This window comes from Corvus moneduloides, chromosome 4, assembly GCF_009650955.1.
Source record: "Corvus moneduloides isolate bCorMon1 chromosome 4, bCorMon1.pri, whole genome shotgun sequence".
Classification (NCBI taxonomy): domain Eukaryota; kingdom Metazoa; phylum Chordata; class Aves; order Passeriformes; family Corvidae; genus Corvus; species Corvus moneduloides.
In genome coordinates, this window is record NC_045479.1 from 19,145,086 (window position 1) to 19,164,629 (window position 19,544).

The window sequence follows — 19,544 nt, forward strand, 5'->3', positions numbered from 1 at the left end:
ATGTTTTATTAACACTTTATTATATGACTGAAAGAATTGGCCTTTTCCCCATCTTAAACAAGGAATGATTTTGCCAGAAAATTAAGGGCACTGAGGTATCATCACTGTCAGAAGCGTGAAATGTTCAGAATGGTTTACAGTTAGTTCAACCTACAGCTCCGAAATCTGAGATACAAAGGGCTCCAGAGCTAATCCATGTGGGTCTCCAAGTCCTTGGTGCTGGTTGCCAATATGCTGCTAAGGTAATTTCTTAGTTGTGGACTGTTTGATCTGTTTGCTGTTTTTATCTCTTGCCACCAGTAAGTCTGTATATCAGATTTCATAATGCACAGGATCAGGGGCTTGCACTACACACACCCTAACAGCGAGTATAGTTTACAGATTTCAGGGCATCAAAGCATCTCCCTAGGAATACGGCATAACCCAGTAAATGCTGTGTTTACCATATGAAGTACCACGAGCAGACCCAATCAAGCTAAAAGCAGGACTGCCCTTTGATTTTCCAAGTGCATGAATTCAACAGTCTTATTAAGAAAAAAATGCAGTTAATCATTAATATTTATTTGATGCTATGCTTAATTTTTGTGCCTTCAGGCAACATAAGACAACCACATCTACCAAATTTTCAGTATAAACGCAATTCATAAGCTATCAAATTTGAATAATCATGTTCAAAAAAGGCAAAAACGTCACAGTTCCCTTTGCAATAACTCTAAGTGGTTTTATTTCTTTATTTTTTTATTAAATCTGACCCTTTCTGCTTATTTTAAAACAACACTTGTCCCAGAGTTAGCAGCCCTTCCCTTAGCAAGACCAGCTGTTCCACTTGTGACATTTTAAAGCTGTTGATGCTTTGACTCACATGCTATTTGAGATCTTTCAATCTGACTTATGAGGCCTGTCATTAGAAAAATCTGATAAATCTCAGACCTTCCAGGGAATCATCTGAACCTATGGGTGGAAAGGATGGCTTCAGCAGCTAAATGGCTGAGGTATAGTTACGGACTGCAGGCAGCAACCTCCAAAAATATCAGTATCGAAATGCTGCAGATTGCAAAGCTGCCAGCACTGGCTATGTTCTTTATTTAGCAATACAACAGTGTCACACTGTCCCTTAGAATCTGTCTCGTAAATCATACATACAACAAACCAAAATACTACCATTTTAGAGCTTTGAAAGCATATAAGAACATTTAGTTTCTCTTTAACTCACTCCCAAACTCGGCAAAATAAGTACCTGTACTACAGACTCCAAACTAGATTTATTACAAACACTTCCCCCCCACTAACACTGCATATATGCTGTATTTTTTTTTAATTTGTAATATTCCAAACACATACAAGAAGCAATGGAAAAACATGCACCATTTCTCAGCATCAGAGTTAATCTAATCCCTGCACTGAATAGATCATATATCAATGTGGGTTTTTTCCCAGTAGCACCTTTTTAAGAAACCAGTCTTTTCCTAAGCAGAGCTATCAATAAAGTTAGACTTCAGTGATGTTACCTGGTGAAATAACTTAACTAGATTCTAATAAATTGCAAGCTCTGCTCCAAGCATTTTGTTGCTGGTACATTCAAAATGGATTTGTCTCCTGGCAGATTTTTTAATGTCTCACAGGTATTTAGCCTCCTCTCAGTAGGGATGGATGCAATCACCCATTCCCTTAAAATATTACCTTCCAGAGAACATCTTCATCTTGCCAAAACAGGTCAGCAGATCCAAAGGTATTGTCAAAACAGAACAGAAGAACAGGCAGGTAGATGCAGAGAGTCAGTGTGACCAGGTGGTCCTCTGCTAACACAAGTGGGCTGAGAACACACCTTGCAGGCACACACCCAGACCACCACTGTGACACATTTTTATCATGCACTTAAAAACTGCAGTATCTCCACCAGGTAACTTGAAATGCAGGTTCTCCAGCATGCAGCCAGCATATTTCACTTCTATCTTACTAGACTAAGAGCCAGATGAGCTCAGACACCCCATGCAGAAGTAAATATCTTCATTTCCATTTTCTCAAGGTAAGAAGCCTCAAGAGCACTTTTTTTTTCTGAGGTGGGACTTAGATTCCCAACCAGTCCTTAAATTATTACACCTTATCTTCTCAATGACCAAAGCTGATTATTAAGGAAATAAGAAGCTCCTCTTTTCCCACTCCAGTGTAGATATTGGGAAAACTCAATATAGATCCCTACATAGCAAGGGAAAGCAAGTGTTTGTTGCATTAAAGAGTTACAAAGAGCTTCACAAATATAAAACACTGCTGTCTTTACAAATGCCTCAAGTTGCCTTCATAAGATGACATAGGAGGGTCATCTGAGTCAAAACTAATGCAATGCCTTCAGTTTTTTTTCTACAAAGCTTACTTACTACATCTGTGTGCTCACACACCAACTCCTGAAGCCACCTCTCTGCTCCAGAAACACTGATGAGCAGCAGTAAGAATCCCAGACTCCCCATCTCCAGTGAGGACAGCAAACACCCAACATCGCTGTGCCTGCAGTTTCCCATGTGGATTTACTTCCACTAGTAAGACAAGGACATTAAGACAGCCCTAAGTTTCTAACATAACTTGTCCGTATTTATGTATCTGTGTGTGCATGTGGATTAAAGGACATGGTATTTTACAAAGAGGGAGATCTACAAGCTCTTAGTTGTCCTTGAAGCAATCAGGATGTTAAATCTTGAAGGAAAAATCAACTTTCTCTAAAAATTTTCACTACTGTGCATAATTTCAGTGAAAAACTGTTAGCGTGACAGTCTCAAAAGACCCAAAATCAAACAAATCAAATCCCCTGGCCTTGGCAATCCTTTCCTTGTCAGTCTTTACATCACAACACAGTTTTTAAGTTACAAGAGTCTTTTTAGGCTGAACAACAGTCTCCTTTAGAAATGTAGTTAAGGGGGGGAAGGTGGGGAGGGAAGTAAAAATGAAATATTCAGTTGTTCTTCATGTATAGGTCCAAGGTAAGGTCTTTGGAACCCTTAAAGAAACAGCTCAGCAGCCATCAGCTGCACAACCAGAGTAACACCTCCATCTAGTGGCTTTCTAATACTTGGTTAAGAATAAATGGACAATAAAAGCTGTCAGACATAACTTTCAACTTCATCTGTCATAACACACAACCTACAACATCAAATGGGACCAGCAGACACACTGCTGCTCAACTTTCATCTAGAAATAAACTTCTGTATCATTACAGTACAGTGGAGGCCCTAAGGACAAAAATTCAGTAGACTCTAACAGATATAATTCATGTCGCAAAAAGATCCATTATATCACGAATCTTTACATTTTAATCATCTCTAGTTGAGTTCAGCTGCTTTGTTCAGATATTCAGACTTTTAGAAAAAAAATCTGGTCTAGATGAACAATTTTTGGTCCTCCTTGGATTTAGAAGTTATTTCAACCAAACTGAAGCAATCCAACTAAAACAGCATTATTAACATTCAACACAAATGCACCAATAACTACACTCCTCTCTTTCTCACCTTTCTTCCCTTCTAAGAGCAGCATTGTCCAAAATTTTTATTATTATTTCTTTACTTGTAGTGTTGAACTAAAACAGCCACGTAAAGCACACAGAAACCCATTAAGCATCAGGAGGCATCTATGAACAGACACAAGTCTAGTTCAAGCTCGGTGCAACTTTCTTCCTCTTCACAAGACATCTCACACCACTTAAGAGATTCCAGAAATGACAGCAAGAGAGGAATTGCTGCAAATGTCAGTGGAGACTGTAAATAATCAACCTTTTTTCTACTTAACTGTAGCATTAACCTCACATCTCCCTTTGGTAAGTGGAAAACCACACTTGGCTGTGTTTACTGTTACTGCCTACCTACAATATCCACTGAAAGAAGAACTGACTGAGCTCAGAACCTACCAAAGGCTTCTATAGAAACAACCTCATCCACACTTGATATGTAAAAATGTTTATGCATAAAAATAAAACATTTCTTACATTCACATACGTAAGTTTCTTTATAACATACATGACTTGCTGCTATCAAAAGTAAGAGGAGTGGTTGGGGAAGAATTCACTGCTATGATCACACAGGGTATAATAATCCCAATTTAATTGCTCTAAAGCATCCACCAGGAAGAAAAGAAACACAGACAGGAAAGATGACTTGAAAGAAAACTGCAGAATGTTGTGGATGCCTGAGAAAAAACTGTGTTTACACAGAGATATGCCCAACCAAATAGTGGAAGAGGAGTTCTTAGGAACAGGTGAGTTGATCACAATGGCAATGTTGACACAAAGATAAGAACACACCAAGGAAAAGGGAACCAGCACAAATAGATGACACATGACTGATGACAAATTAAAAAACACAACCAAGACAGGGTAAGGAAAAATCATACAGAATGATAATAGGCACAGGATGTCACTTCCATGAAAACAGACGAGGAGATGGGAAACATATCTAAGACACCCCTGAGATGAAGCCTTTATGTTCATCTGGATAGCAATGAACCATATGAACATCCATTGTTATTTAACTGCTGTGACACTAGAGATGCAAAGGCAAAAGAAAATACCTATTTAAGCTTAAGCTTTAAAAGCTCTCTCTATTAATCTGTTTTAGAGCATGTAGAAAGACAGGCACATATGTTTTTACTTTGCAAGGCTTCTGCCATTATCAAGACTCCCAGTCAGCTAACACAAGCTGAGACAAGAAAGAAGAATTTCAGCTCGCATTATGTTGGAGTGTGACCAGCCTATGAAAGGAATTACACAAGATAATGTCTGCAACAGAGTACGAGTTGTTAGCTCAGCCTGCCAATAAAAAAAAAAAATGGGAACAGGACCTCATGTTCATTTGAGCGCCAAGAACAAGTCATAAAGTGAATTAGCAGATGCTACAGGTGGACATCAGAATAATGAAGACAAATTACCTACGGATTGCCATCCCATTTCGCCTGCTAACTCCTTCTCCTCCACAAATTCCTTGGCCTCAGTCCTTTTCACACCATGAATCACATCCTCTCCAGTACAAAAGCCAATGCCTTCAACAAACTTTTTAAACCTTCACCTATCCATTAAACCTGGCTGTAACTCTAACAGGTGTCCAAATAGCAGGGGAGAACAGAAGGCACTAAATGGCAGTCACACAAGTTGTTTTCTGTTGCCTTGCAGGTGGGTCAGCTGAAGGGCAGCTTGCTCAAGACCCCAGAGAGTACGTGGCAGAGAGAAACACAGCACTCAGTGCTGTTACTATTAAGAGAGCTAAGAGGGAAGAAAAAAGCTAAGAAGCTACATAAACAAAATTCTGTAACATTAAACAAGCCAGTGATCCAGAATCCTACAGCCAGAAAACAGCCTCCAGCAAACGACTGAGAGAAACTGGTAAGGCTGCCTTTTAATCAGCTGCAGGCTAGCAAATGGAATGCCTAATAACTTGCAGTCACAGAATGGACAATTGGTCTTTTCCAGGCAACTCTTTGAGTCACTATCTGCTTCACCACTTCAGGAAGAATCACTCAAAAAAAACCCACACTACTCTCAGAAATATCCTAAGTCTCCTAGGTGGGTGAGATTCCATACCTGAGCCATTCCAAAAGACCAGTACAACTAAGGCACTCATTCCTCCAGAGCCTTACCAGCTTTACTTTAGAGGCCAGGTTCTCTGGTAGTTTTGTTCGTAGCTGGTTTGTTTCTTTGAATGTAGCTGGAAATCCACTAAGAAAGGCTAAGTCTTGCATTAATACCAGACCTGGCACTTCTTTGTCAGTAGTCTAAAAACAAGAAAACAGGGTATAAAGATCTTTTTAAACATAGAATAATTCTCATAACAATAAAGGTTGATCTAAAAGCTTTCACTTTTTACTACATGTGAGTTATGGAAAGAATAGCACAGAAACTTTCTAAAAATGTACAGAATGTTTAATACATAACAAAAGCTAATCAACAGATTGTCAAAGTACATACCAAGTAACCCCTCCATACTATCTGTTTGCTGTTGTCTTTTAACATTCCAGAATGGGCAGCTTCAACTAGAATACATAAAATTGCAAATCAAAAACTTCTTTCAGTAGAAAGTCACTTCTTTTCTATATTCTAGTAACCAAAAAATATTTTTGCAAATTAAAGATACTTGAATATTTATGGTGTGAAAAGCTGTCTTTATAAATGGTAAATAACTCTTGGTGGTAAAATAAAGACAGTGGTTGGACCAGTAGTCAGGCACTACATATTAAACAAAATATGAAACTCATATGTGCTCTAAGACCCTACTTATATATGCTGAACACTTGAATGATTGTTTTACAGTTGGCAATCCTTTGAACAAGGGCAGAACTTTCTGCACATTATTCAAACTAGACTTCACAGCAATTAAAAGAGGATCTAAAACTAATCTTCCTCAATCTAAACCCCAGCCTCTTGAGATTATCAGAGAAACACAGATATTTAGATATCAAACCTGTTTTGCAATAGCCTTTTAAAGCACAGAACTCTAATCATCTGTAATCAGTTGTCTGGGAGGTAAGCAAACAGTATCATTAATGTAATCATTTAGAGAAGCAGTTTGAGGGCAAGAGAGATACTGAATGACTTGCTAAAGTCAAACAGAAAATCAGCATCAAAGTCAGTACTGGAGGAAAAAAACCCCAACCCTAAAACTAATTCACAGCAGCTTACTACGATCTTGCTCTAAAAACAAAGAGCTTCTTACCGTCCTTAGGGCTATCAAAAACAATTACAGTCACATTGGTAGAAGGATTTTTTGGTTTTGCTACAAAGAACATATCGTTAGCAGCTTGTAAAGCAGGATGAATGGACGGCAGGTCTTTCAGTGTGACGTTGGCAGGTAGCGCAGGATCCAGGACAAGCATGGGCACTTTGATGCAGTGTGTCAGCAAACACTCCAGCTGCTTCTCACTACAGCAAAATACCAAAGGCATATTTAACACCACTAGAAAATTTAAGACAGAAATCAATCTTGGATGCAATGAGAAAAGTTTTTGTAAAATCTGATCAATTATTTGAAACATTTGCTGTAACAGGGGGAAATTACTGAAAGCATGCTTATCTTCCTGCAGAAAGCAAATACCTGACTGGTAGTGTTTAGTTCATTCCCACAACTGTTTTTTTCCAAAGTTCCAAGATTTCCAAGTCCACCCACAGAAGAGACCTTATAAAAATCCCTAAATAACAGAAGAACCAAGCCAAATGACTGGGACAGACCAGATCCTGCTGCTTCCTGGCAGCAGAACCACAAGAGGCGTGGACCCTCCACAGACAATTACTACTTGAAGTGCCATGTATACAAATGGCAGGTGAAAGCAACACTGAACTTTTAATGTATATCTACCTGGAGTCTTATGATTCAAAAAGCATGAAAATTTTTTCATGGGGCTATTCCTAAACAGTGACAGGGATATGCATTCCAAACTCCAGAAACTGTTTTGTTTTAAGAAGCTCCTTCATATATGTCACAATAACATTACTTTTATTCAATACACATATTATCATGCTGTCAGCTCTTGAAGTGGCATAGGAAAGCATGCATAGGCTGTAGAAAACCAAACCACCCCCCCACCAGCATCTGCTTTCACCTAACAATGAGTGGAATATAATTTATCCCAATTTATGCCCCAAAATCACAAAAACTCACCTCTTCTTTGTTGGTTCTGTTGCATTCTTTCCAAGGATTTCCCTATTACAAAGTTAAAACAAGCATATTAAATAACACTGAATTGACAGTTTTAAAAGAACCGACTCTAACTTCAGATTGTTAATTGAGTCAGGGACACATTGTCAAAGCACCAGTAACCCAGATAAAGAGCTGCCAAGGCCTTGCCATTGGCCTTGCCAAGGTGAGCACAGGCTGACACTTGTGCCCTTCACTGCTCACCCCCATGCAGTGCAGAGCTCAGAAATGTGTGGCTGTGCTGAGAGCTGTGGCAGCAGGATTGTTTCTGCTACAGGAATTTATGGGGTTATTATTAGGCTACTTAACAAAAGCGATATTGATGTGAAAAACACTGGTAAGAAACCAGAATGAAGTGACCTGAAACTAGGCCTTGATTGTTTTGCCTAACATAAATATTCTGATAAGGTCTATGGAACAGTTCTTTTTGCAATAGCGGTCATTGACTTCAAAGCCCGTGAAAAATGGGGAGAGAACCAGGTGTCCCTGTAGATAGCAAACACAGTATAGACACGAGTCTTAACTCATAAGCTTAATTTCAACTTTCCAAATCAGTGTTATGGAAAAAGACAACGTGTTTTTCCCTGCTGAAACAGGAATCACAGCATGAGTGATGACAAAGCTAAACCCACTAATATTAGCTATGTGAACTGGTAGGAAAATATTAGCATAAATCTGAAAGCTTTTCAGAGCAGAGACTATGTTTAAGATCAATGAATTTAAAGTTCTACTAATACTTTCAGTGTTTAGGTAACAAAGAAAAGATCCAGAATTTCCCTTGAGATCATACCGTTAGTTGTACCTAAATTGCAAGACATAACAAGCCAAAACTCAGACCAATCCACTTACTTGTGGATTTCTCATTATTCTGAACTAAATTATTATAACCCTTAAAAATACAGACTTGCCCTTCCATTTATCATATTTACTGGCCAAAACAGATCATGTGAGCAGAGTTACTTATCAGAAACTAAATCAACAGTTACAAGACATAATCCAAGCTATCTTGGAAACAGCAGCCCGTTTGAAGGCTTAGATCAGTAATTTTGCAGAACTGTATAATGTAATCTACAAAAACAGATGCAGAAATACATGTCTTTGCTTCCTTAGCTAAAGGCCAACTCATACCTTTATAACATGCATAAATTATTTTCCCATTTCTCAGTTTCAGTGTTCATGAGACTATTAATCTAACTAATCTAAAAACAAGAACTTAAGAAACATGTTTAAGATTTTATGAAGCCCATTATAAAAGAAATACGAGGGGGGGGGGTCAGGAGAGAAAAAAGGGTTGAAGAGAGGTTATATATTTGAGGCATAGTTTTATTATTATTATTTACAAACTGAGTTACAGAAATCAATACAAAATGACATACACAATGCACAGTTTTCCACACGGCATTTTACAAATTCATGACAGAACAGCCTTAATTCTTATGCCTATCTTAAACAATTTTCTAATTAGACAGTACTTGACAGCTAAAAGTAGAACTGAAACAAAGTTTTGGGAATAATCAAATGAAGAAGTGAGAAAATGTGCTTTGAATTTTCATCTTGAGTAACATGGGAAAAAATGACAACAAAGAAAACTAGTACAGCATTAGATTGCTGCTGTCAGCTAAAGAGAAAAAATATGTAAGATTATTACCTCATTATTTTCTGTTCTTCCTCCATCTGTTCCCTGACCTGTTGCAATTCTTTGATCAGTTGAACATCTGTGCCATTCACCCAGGTGTACACCACATCAATTGGCATGGGTAAACAAAGCCTACATAATTCAAAGGAAAGCTACATGAGCTGTTTAATATTACATTACAAGTGTTCATGGCATCCTACAATAGCAATTTCTGTCTAACAACAGAAATAGTTGGTGTCTGGGCTGCAAACAAGACAAAGCAAAAAGACTCTCTTTAGCTATATATATCATGTCTCGATTACAGACAAGCCTTTGACAAAACAGCACAGACATCAACCAAAAGAACACAAAGTGGTTTTAACTGTTCAGTAACTAAAGGAAATTCTAACTTTATGCTCTAAATTCCACTGACACCAACTCCTTCAAACCCATAAAATTTTTTCAAGTCAGTACCAGGACCTGAGCACATTCTTAATTCACCAACTACTTTAGACAGGACAGCATGAAGCATAACTTAAATCATACTTACTGTTATTTAATTGCACAGAGCCAGTAGATGTCAGCAGGACCAGGTCTCTATCCTAGGAATGTCTCTTAGATTATATTAACAGGGCATTTCATAAACCAACCATCTAATCTGGGTACATGAATTCAGACTCCAGACACGGCAGACAAATTAATTCTTGACACAATTGAATATCCTGGAGCTGTTTCTGGAGAGATGCAGATTTCGTAGCATGCAGGGGTTTGGGTACATCTTTCCTATTTTTTTTATGATGAGCTCCTCTACAAGGCCCACAGCTTTGTGTCAGCAGGTGCTCCAGGCTGCTGCCATAGGTGAGTCTCTGAGTCCCGTACAGCAGGAGGATACCCCAATTATTATTTTCTAAAGTTCCAGTGTCAAGCCATTTAATACCTTCCTAAACTGTAGATGGCCTAGCAAACATTGGAAAACATCATAGTGTGACCCCATGGATCCCAGCATTAGAGAAGTTCAAAGGTGTTCCCTCTCCACCCACGGCATCCTTCCAAAAGTATTCAAAGAGAGGCAGAGCTTACAGGCAGGTATTTCATCCACCTTCCCTTGCACAGCATGCCACACAGAGAGCTTGCACCCAGCTTCACTTTCTACTGGCTCAGACTCAATAACTGAAGCACAAAATTTGGTAAAAGGTCAGCCAGCAGCTCGTCACAGCACAATGGGCAGAAACATTTCGTACTCGATTTACCACTGTTCCTAACCGAGCTGCAACACTCAGAGGATAAGAGTGGGTCATTCTGAGACAGTTTGAACGTCCCAGCAGCAGTGCTGCCTTCCCCAGCAGCACCACCCAGAAAGTCCCTCCTACCCAAAAAAAGTCAATTTACTGAATACAATTACCCTTCTAATTGATTATTTCACTTTTTTCTCCAGAGATGACTAGCTTCTGGTTCACTTGCAAGGCATGTTTTGAACTAAAATGTCCTCCAGAGGAGTAGAAATTCAATGGCAGGAGCTCCTCCAGCTTTTCCACATTTGTTGTGATCGGTTAAATTACTGGTTTGACGCTCCCTGGAATGCTACAGCTCAGAAAGGAGTGTTTTAGGTGGAAGCACCTGACTCAAGTCAGTGGATTTCAAAAATGCCCAACCTTCAGCCTTCTGGGCAAAGTGCAGAATTATTTACCCAGGCTTCATTGAAGAACACAGTATGTCTGAAAGAACTCTGACTCTTTCTATGATGTGAGGCAATTTTGACTTCTGTGAAGCCTCTCTCCATTTTCCCATTTCCTAAAAGTGTGTCTCTATGTAGTAGCACATACACCTACATACACTATGCCACATACAGCCAAATGCTAGTAAATTCCACAGAGGAAAAGCATTTTTGGTCAGATGCAGGCATGTTAACTCAATTAACCCTGGCATGGCGAGCTCATTCTTCACTACCAGCGGCAATAGAGACAGACCAGTAAAAAAAAAAAGGGAACTGTCTGCAGATCCACTAGTTTAATTGCTTAAAATTCATCCAAATACTGAATAAATTTTCTTAATGTGCCTTTACAGCATACATTGTTTCAGAAAGTAATATTTATCAAACATAATAATAAAAATCAGATATCCCAAGTCAATTTGTTGTTTCCAATTAAGCAAAGTAGCACTGTTAAGACTGTACCTTTCTGGACTTGGCCAAAGCTTTCTGGCTGGTTTCACGGCTTCCTAAAATATCCTGCGAGTTTATATTTTCAGAGGTATGTAGTGGAACTTTGCTGTAAAAAGGTTTAAAATTAAAAGGAACAGATTCTACACTTCAGTAGTATTGTTCCCAAACACTCTCTTAATATGCAGAGTCTTTTGCAAATTGTTGAAGTTCAGAGAAGTCTTTTCACTCAAAAAATGTCTCTCAAATACTGTAGCTGTGTTTTCTTCATATGGATTTATACATTTGGTCTTCCTCAGAAACACCAGTCTGGCAAACGGGTTAAGCCCAAGCTGAGCTGAGCTAATTTACTAAATACAGCCATCCTTCTAATTAGCTATTTCCCCTCTTTGTCATGACTAACAGATGCGACTCGAAGGTGCACTTTGATTCCAAGTGGAAATTATCTTAACACCTTTCTACAGAAAATCATCACTTTAGAAAATTCCTTGGAGACTCCCAGATAATTAATTAAGGTGAGGTTTTACACTTTTCTCCTTCAAAAACCATTTTTTACTTGCAAATCTAAAAACATCAATAGGATCCTGCTTGAAGACAAAACCAGAGCCACCAGCTCCCCCAGATAGGACAGGAGACCTGTCACTCTTGCTGGGAAGAATTTCCCATACCCATGATATGTTTACATAAGAGAACCATTGTCACAGCTGAGATTGTAGGTAGAAGACAAACTTTATTGTCTCAACATCCACTGTTGCTGAAGAGGTACAGCAGATTTTGGATCTCTCCCAAGCTACCATATGGTGATCTCCAACCTTGCTGAGCCTCTTTATGGACAACAGAAGTCTAAGCTGCTCATACAAAACCTCCCAGCCCTCCAGCCTGTTCCAGCTCTGTAATTATGCACTAACAGTAAGTCAGTTGTTCCATGGCTTTTCCTGCTCCCTCATTTGTATGTCTTTTCCTCTCTCCAGCCTCCCTCAGCTCGACAGTTAATGGCTGGCTGACCACTGATAGCTCTCACTTGCTGCACCCTACTGAAATCAGTCTGCACATTTAAAAAGCTGAGGATTGTTCCTTCACATCTTTCCATATATATTTTTGAGTTTTAAATATGACATCCTGGAATAGCAAAGTTACACTGAGTAAAGTACACTTACTATACCACTTGCAAGTAGAGTAATAAAATGCAGTCCTCATCCAAAACACTCATGCATGGAACTCCATTATTTAGTTTCCTTTTCTCCCTTTTTATTTTCATGTCAAAGCTTAGTCTTCAAAAATGGGTTTGGATAATAAAGTGACTTGGTAAAAAGCCCTGGAATGTCTACTCCACTCTCTCAAGGTGTTGTAATGTAAGTAGCTGAGCAATCATGTAAGTACCAAGTTTAGCAGCTGATGTGGCTATCTGAAAAGTACCACAGGTGGGATGCCAAGGGTAATTAACAGGGAGGTAAAACAAGCCAAAGCAATTGCTAAACTTCAAGGCAAAACCAGAAGTCTGCTTTGGTCTGGCAGAGTACAGTGTTCAATAGGTGTAACTAATGATGTCATTGTTTTTGTCTGACGAGCTTTTTAGTTTATCATCATAAGGAGCTTGCCCCCATACACAAAGTTGTCTACATTCCACAGTGAGGTTTTTTCCATAGAAGTTTACAAGTCAACTGTTACACAAGAACAGAGAATTTTACCTGCAAAGCTCTTAGAGAGCAACACAACTCAAATTCAATTGAAGGCCCATTAATATTTCCCAAAGGCCATGTAGTTTTTAGTTTCCACAAAGCAGTACACCTGCTTAATTTTCCTAACCAACAAGCCTCCTGTTCTCCAATTCTGAGTATTTTTCTCTAGCACTAAAACAGGAACTGATTAAAATCACTGTACGAGCGACATTCAATCTGGAAGTCCACAGTCCTCAGTTTATGTGTAGCTCTGTATGTTGCATTGACACCAGACTAAAAAACTCCACCAAACCACCACTGATGCAAGTGCATGCTGCAAGACAGGGTCCATTACTGCATTTGTGAAGTTTGATAATAAAAATAAACTGAACCCCTGACAAGGGATGTCTAAAAGTCAAAAAAATGCCTAAAACTGTATCTCTGCAAGGACTTCTTGTTGGTATGGATTTTTAGAGGAAGTTGGTATCTGCATGCAAATGTCACAGCAAACATCCCTGTTACTCCTGACACGAGATTGTTAAAGGCATATGGGTGAACTGGTATAATTTAAGCACCCATCATAAAAACCTTAAGCTTTTGATCAGGCAGCCAATAGTTCCTCACCAGGCACTGGATGTTTTGCTCCCAATCCCCAGAAATGAACACTAGTGAAGGAGTGCTTTACACAACCAAAATGAAGTAAGGAAACACTGCAGAAATGGGAAGTGACTATATCTACACCACAAGAGTAAGATTTGTGATTTTGTTTTGGAAAAAGTCAACGGTTTTATAAAAACACTGCAGTCAATTATCACAAAGTCAGGCATTTCAGTACTGACAGGACCAAACTGGCATGTTTTACTTCAGTGCTGCTAAAACATGTAAACATTAAGCTATTCATCCATATGAGCTGTATCACTCTGCTTTTATCTGTCATCCTTTGGAAAATGGGGGAGAGGAGTAGAAGAGGAGACTATAATAAAGTTCATAGTATTCACCAACACCATGCAATGCACTTTTACAGAGTTATCTCACACCAACTAAAGCGTGACAAATTGATCTGATCATTTCTACTGTTCCATGATGCAACAAACCTCAAGGCAGATTTAAGCATCTGCTTTCAGGGTTAGTTTTTTTCCCAGTCAAGTGTATCAATATTAAGAGTCTGATGACACCTGCTTAGTAGCTTTCTTCCACCTACCAATTCACAGTCCACTTACTCCCTGAGCAACAGACGCCATGGCTATTCAGACATGAAGTCACAGGAAGTCATGTAGCAGTTAACACAACTGAAATAAATGACCAATTGGTTTCCAACTTGCTGTGAGAGATTCTCCCATGCACTCAGATTTTAAAAGCTTATTACTAGCTTTGTGACTTCTCTGCTAAATAATGACCCTCATGAGACATCACAGAAAATGCAAGGTAACTTAAAAATAACTTCTCAAAACACTGAAAATTGAAATTTTAAGCACATAGGAACAGTACTTATGTTTTCCTATCTTAATATGGAACATATGTCGTTCCCTCCCTTCATTGCTAACATTGTCACCATATTGATGTTTCATTAGAGACTGGATGAATTAAACACATTAAAAATGTAAATTTATTATATGACTAGAGCTTTCAAATGCCAATCTTCCAAACTGGGAGATTATGCACTAACTATGCAGTATATTTAAGCCACTAAGTTTAAAAATTGCTGCAGATTTAGAGCCCATACAAAAAGGTCTACTCAACAGTATGTAACTTCAACTAATATATTTTATTTAAATATTTAATTAGACAGTAAAATGTGCAATGCTGTCAAGTGCAGGTAAAGCTTACCGATTCTGAAATGATTTACCAGCGACGTTGTCTCTGTATGAATCAAACATAACATGATACTGGTCTCTACTCCACTCCAAGACAACCTGCAAAGAAAAAAAACCAAAACCACTTGATGTCACCACCTTCTAAAGTTAGGTATTTAAATTACATGCTTTGAAATCTTTAACCACAACTGATTTCATTCAAATCGATCTATGCACTAATAAACAACTGAGCAGACCAAAATCCCAACTAAATTATGACACTGAACCAGCAATCAGACCCAGAACAGAAGAGCATGCTTAATTTGAACAAACTCTGCTTTTCTCTGCAACAAAGGATTTCATTATTTATGTACACTCTTTTTAAGCTACTTTTTATTTAGGTCACCTCCCCCTTGTCTCTCAGTATTTAAAAGTTCAGGAATGTTTTCCCAAAACTGAGACATAAATCAAATATAATTTGATACAAGCAGGAAACCCCTAACACACACACACACCCCTGCACAGTTTTGCTCATCTTTCTCTCTATTCTCATACAGGACATATTGAAGTATACACACCTCCAAAATCTGAGCTTTGCAAACAAACAGCCAGGAAAAACACCCACAATTTTTCAACACTAAAAGTGGTAACTATGCTTTGACATAACAAAGAAGTCCAAGTATTTTGAGATAAAAGCAATATAAAACATACAAGTTCTCCTCTGAGATAAACTTGCTATGACATCCTTTCCAGTGAAAGCCCAACCTTGAAAACTACAGTGGCATTTTGTGCTATTTTAGAGTTGAAGGCACAGTGGCTTAATTTACTGGGATAAGTACATATTTGTATGCACTGGAGAGGGAAAAAAACCCAAAACAAACAAATGAAAACAACAAAACAAAAAGAAAGGAAATCAGGAAAGGATAGTATTTTACTATAGTAGTTACTTTGATAGATAGTAGATAGTTTTTTATGGACAGTTTTTATGACAGTTACTTTACATCACTCTTCCTAGATTTAAATGTTATTATCACTTATTTCTTGTATTGTGGGAACTATGAAATACACCATTTCTCCTAGGTCACACTCAAAACCACAAAAAGTTTCCTCCCTCTTAAGAGGATACACATCTCTCTTCCCCCGTTGCCACTAAAGCAAATTAAAACCTTCCATCGAGCAGGGAAGCTCCATCATGTGCCTGGGTGACAAGAGCACACACACAATTCCTGCCAGAGCTGCAGATGGTCTCTTTGTAACTAAGACCACATCAGCACACTTCCATTCCCCTCATACAAAGGACACAGATTGCCCAGGTAGGCATAAAAATCTCCTCCCTTAAATACCAAGGTCAGGAATTGTCTTAAAAACACACAGCATTGCACTTTCCTATGCATAAATCATTAAGTCCTTCTGCCAAATACCAGGTTTAATACAGTACACACTGGAAGAGCGTATCCATGTGGAAACATTTGCTCCTACTGATAATGATGAAGTGACACACTGCGACTGATCTGTGTCTAGAAGAAATACAGAAGTATTTGAGTAAGAATATATTATATGAATAATATGTCTCTCCAGAAGAAAAACACTAACCATTCCAGCCTTTTTCTTTGTCTTTTGTGTAACTATAGCCAAAAAGAGCAGAGGACAGAACTCTTAACAACACATCAAGGAACAAAGTTAAAAACTCTTTCTACCTGATACATTTTTTCCCAGCAACTGTTTCCTCCTGACACATTGGGCATGGTTCAATAATGCCTAGAGGCTCTTTTGCTTCAACTTCTCATACTGATACTATAAAACCACCAGAGGAACATTAAAAAAGGTGAGAGGCACTGCCTATTAGGAGCTACTGTATCAGACAGATGATAACAGTGGCTCTGGCATGGTCTGGCTATAAAGCATTTTCCAAAGCAGAGCTACCTACAGAAGCATGGCCAAGAAGGGTTTATAACCAAACTGCCCTAATACTTAAAGCTCATCTTACAAACAGGGAGCAGCATTGACTTAGACCTGGCTACCCTGTATGCTTTTGCAGAAATATTTCTGAATCCTGCTCAATGTCCTAGTATTTCACTGAGCTCACGATTTTCCTTCAAATGAAGCTCATTTTCAGCTTCTGGCTGTGAGAACATTATTACCAGTCTCAAATTATTTGCCCTAACCATCCATTTTTACTCACCAGTAATATTGACATTAGCATGAACCCAAGAAATCAGATCTAATTTTGCCTACTAGAACAAAAAAAATGCTGGTTCTAGGGGTAGGGAAAAAGCAGAACTGCAAATGCTGTTCAGACACCAGGGTCTGATAAGCATGGCCTCACACTCTTTTTTATTGCTTCAGTTTCCCACAGATGGCTAAAAATGGTTTAGCTGTTAATTTCTAGAAAGATTTCTTGGTTTCAATTTCCCAACAGTTCTACATTTTTTTTATTAGTTGCTGCCTTGCAGACTCTGTACTGGAGAAGCATTTTCCATTCCCACGATAGTTGTCGGAAGAGGTCTAACAGTGTTCATTCTCACAAGCCTTGTCTCTCCTAAACCATTGAACTACCACTGTTTACCAATATAAAAAGGCAAAAGCAAAATGCATGCAAACATCTCTTACCAGGCTTAGTTTCATTGGTGTGTTTTAGCTTGTTCTTTCTAAAAACACTTTTCTTTTTTCTTAACATGTAATTTGGAAAATCTACTCCTACCTGATTCTCCCAGTTCTTTTGCTCACTCTCTAAATTGTATCTAAGCTTTCCAAGTAGCTTTTAAAGGGCTGGAAGCAGCAAACTAAGATTTAGGAGGAAACTCTGAGCAGTGATTTTGACTGATTCTCACCAAAATCAGCCGCAACTTAGACAACTACTGAAATATTTTTTAAAACCTCCTGAGTTCTATGATATCCTAAAGCTGGGTTTTAAGTCCCCATTCTGAAGAAATGCAAAACTGTGCTCAGTTTCACAGCACCAAAAAATCTGCACCAATCCACGTTGATACTCATGTGCAAACAGGTGCCTATGAGTACTTTGCAATTACTTAATTTGCTGATGGCTTGGAAGTGTTTCAGGAACTTGTGGTCCCCACAAGACAGCAGAGATTAAGGACTTTATACGAAGATGTGTTGGTACACAAAGTTTTGATTGTGCTACATCCAAGAGTTTCAGATAATACTCTTTATGGATCTTCTTTCTTTCCCCCTGTATCCGAAAGAACCCATCAAATTAGAATAGAGAAGGGAAAAAAAAAAAAAAGGGGGAACAACTTAGGAATCAGGAAATTCCAGTCTGTTTGCATTGAACACTGCCATCCTTTTAGACTGACAAAAATACTTGAATTCCCTGATTCCTTACTATATTCACAAACACTGCACTGAAGTAGGATTCATTTTTTCCTCTCCAGATCTCTTCATTGACTTACCAAATCGATAGGACAATGTGAAATGAAGATTTAAACGTACAACACATCCGTGTAAAATCATATCTAGAAAAAGTGTAATTACAAGGCATCATTTACAAACTAATGCGGGTGAACTAAGTAACAAGCAAAGAGCAAAGCAGACTATGCTGCGCAGCTTGGAGGGAGGATGCATTTAACTCCTTAAACTCCGAAAAGGGGAAAGATTCTGTCACTCCCAGTCGACATGTGAAGGTGACATCCAGCACAGGCTTTAAAAGACTCAAACAAAAACACAGCAGCAGTAAGTCACCTGATGAGGGAAGCGGAAAAGAATTGCACAAGAGCAGCAAACACCAGCTGCCCGAGCACGCCGGTCTGTGTCACCTGTTAGACCCCAGCTAACCCCCCGAGGGGACACGCGGCGCGCTGCCACCGCTCCCCGCAGCCCAACAGGTGGGGACAGGGCGGCCTGGGGAGCGGGAGCGGCCGCAGGGCTGCGCTCCGGGATGCGGGCACAGCCCGTCCCCGCGGGCACGGCGGGCCTGCGGCAGCGCCCTCGGCACAGCGCGAACGGGGCACCGCGATGGGCGGGACCTGTCACCCGCAAGGCGCCCGGTGCGGAACCTCGCTGCTCGCGGGACAACACAACTACCCGGCTCCCCAGAGGAAAAACAGCCCCAAACCCCCCCGGGGCCGTGCAGCCGCGGGGCTGCGCCCGTCCCGCCGGCACCGCTCCGCTCGGCACGGAGGGAGGGAGGCAGGCAGGGGAAGGGGGGCAGCCACGCCGCGCCGGCGCGGCACCGTACTGACCTCCCCGAACTGCAGGGCGGAGACGATCATGAGGACGAGGCCCCCGAGGCAGAGGCAGGGCCCATACCTGTGCGACAGGCAGGTATAGGTCTGGCGCTGCAGGAGCTTTAGCAGCATGGCCCGCCGGCGGCCGCCGCCCCGCACGGCCCGGCCCGGCCCCGCTCCCCGCGCTGCCTGCGCCAGGCGGGGCCGCCGGCCCAGCGCCCGCCCCGCTTCCGGCAGCGCCTGGCGCCGCCTGGCGGTGGCGGAGGGGCCGCGCTGAGGGAGCGGCGCTCCCGGGCCTCACGGCGCGGCGGGGAATTGGCTGTTCCCGTTGCGGAGAGACGTCGGGAGGGCTTGAGGACATCGCACAGACACAGCCGAGCTGCGTGCTGAGATTTCATAAGCAGTCTACGCGTGTTTTGGCGCAGAAATGAAGTGCGGGGGTGTGTTCGTGGAATGGGAATCAGCAGGCTAG

The 19,544-nt window shown here is 40.2% G+C and overlaps 1 protein-coding gene across 4 annotated transcripts in view; it reads right to left on the reverse strand.

The window, feature by feature from the left end:
- Nucleotides 1-19,252, reverse strand: part of GNPTAB (N-acetylglucosamine-1-phosphate transferase subunits alpha and beta) — a 41,059-nt gene extending 21,807 nt beyond the window's left edge. For all 4 annotated transcript variants that reach the window (XR_004239561.1, XM_032105504.1, XM_032105505.1 and 1 more), the window contains exons 1-7: nucleotides 19,088-19,252; nucleotides 14,923-15,008; nucleotides 9,313-9,432; nucleotides 7,629-7,670; nucleotides 6,687-6,892; nucleotides 5,942-6,006; nucleotides 5,614-5,748 (exon numbers count right to left, since the gene is read on the reverse strand). Coding sequence is in view for 3 of the 4 variants with exons in the window: in XM_032105504.1 (XP_031961395.1) it covers nucleotides 5,614-5,748; nucleotides 5,942-6,006; nucleotides 6,687-6,892; nucleotides 7,629-7,670; nucleotides 9,313-9,432; nucleotides 14,923-15,008; nucleotides 19,088-19,204 (771 nt within the window). In the remaining variant the exon portion in view is untranslated. The remainder of the gene's footprint in view (nucleotides 1-5,613; nucleotides 5,749-5,941; nucleotides 6,007-6,686; nucleotides 6,893-7,628; nucleotides 7,671-9,312; nucleotides 9,433-14,922; nucleotides 15,009-19,087) is intronic.
- Nucleotides 19,253-19,544: the final 292 nt, after the last annotated feature.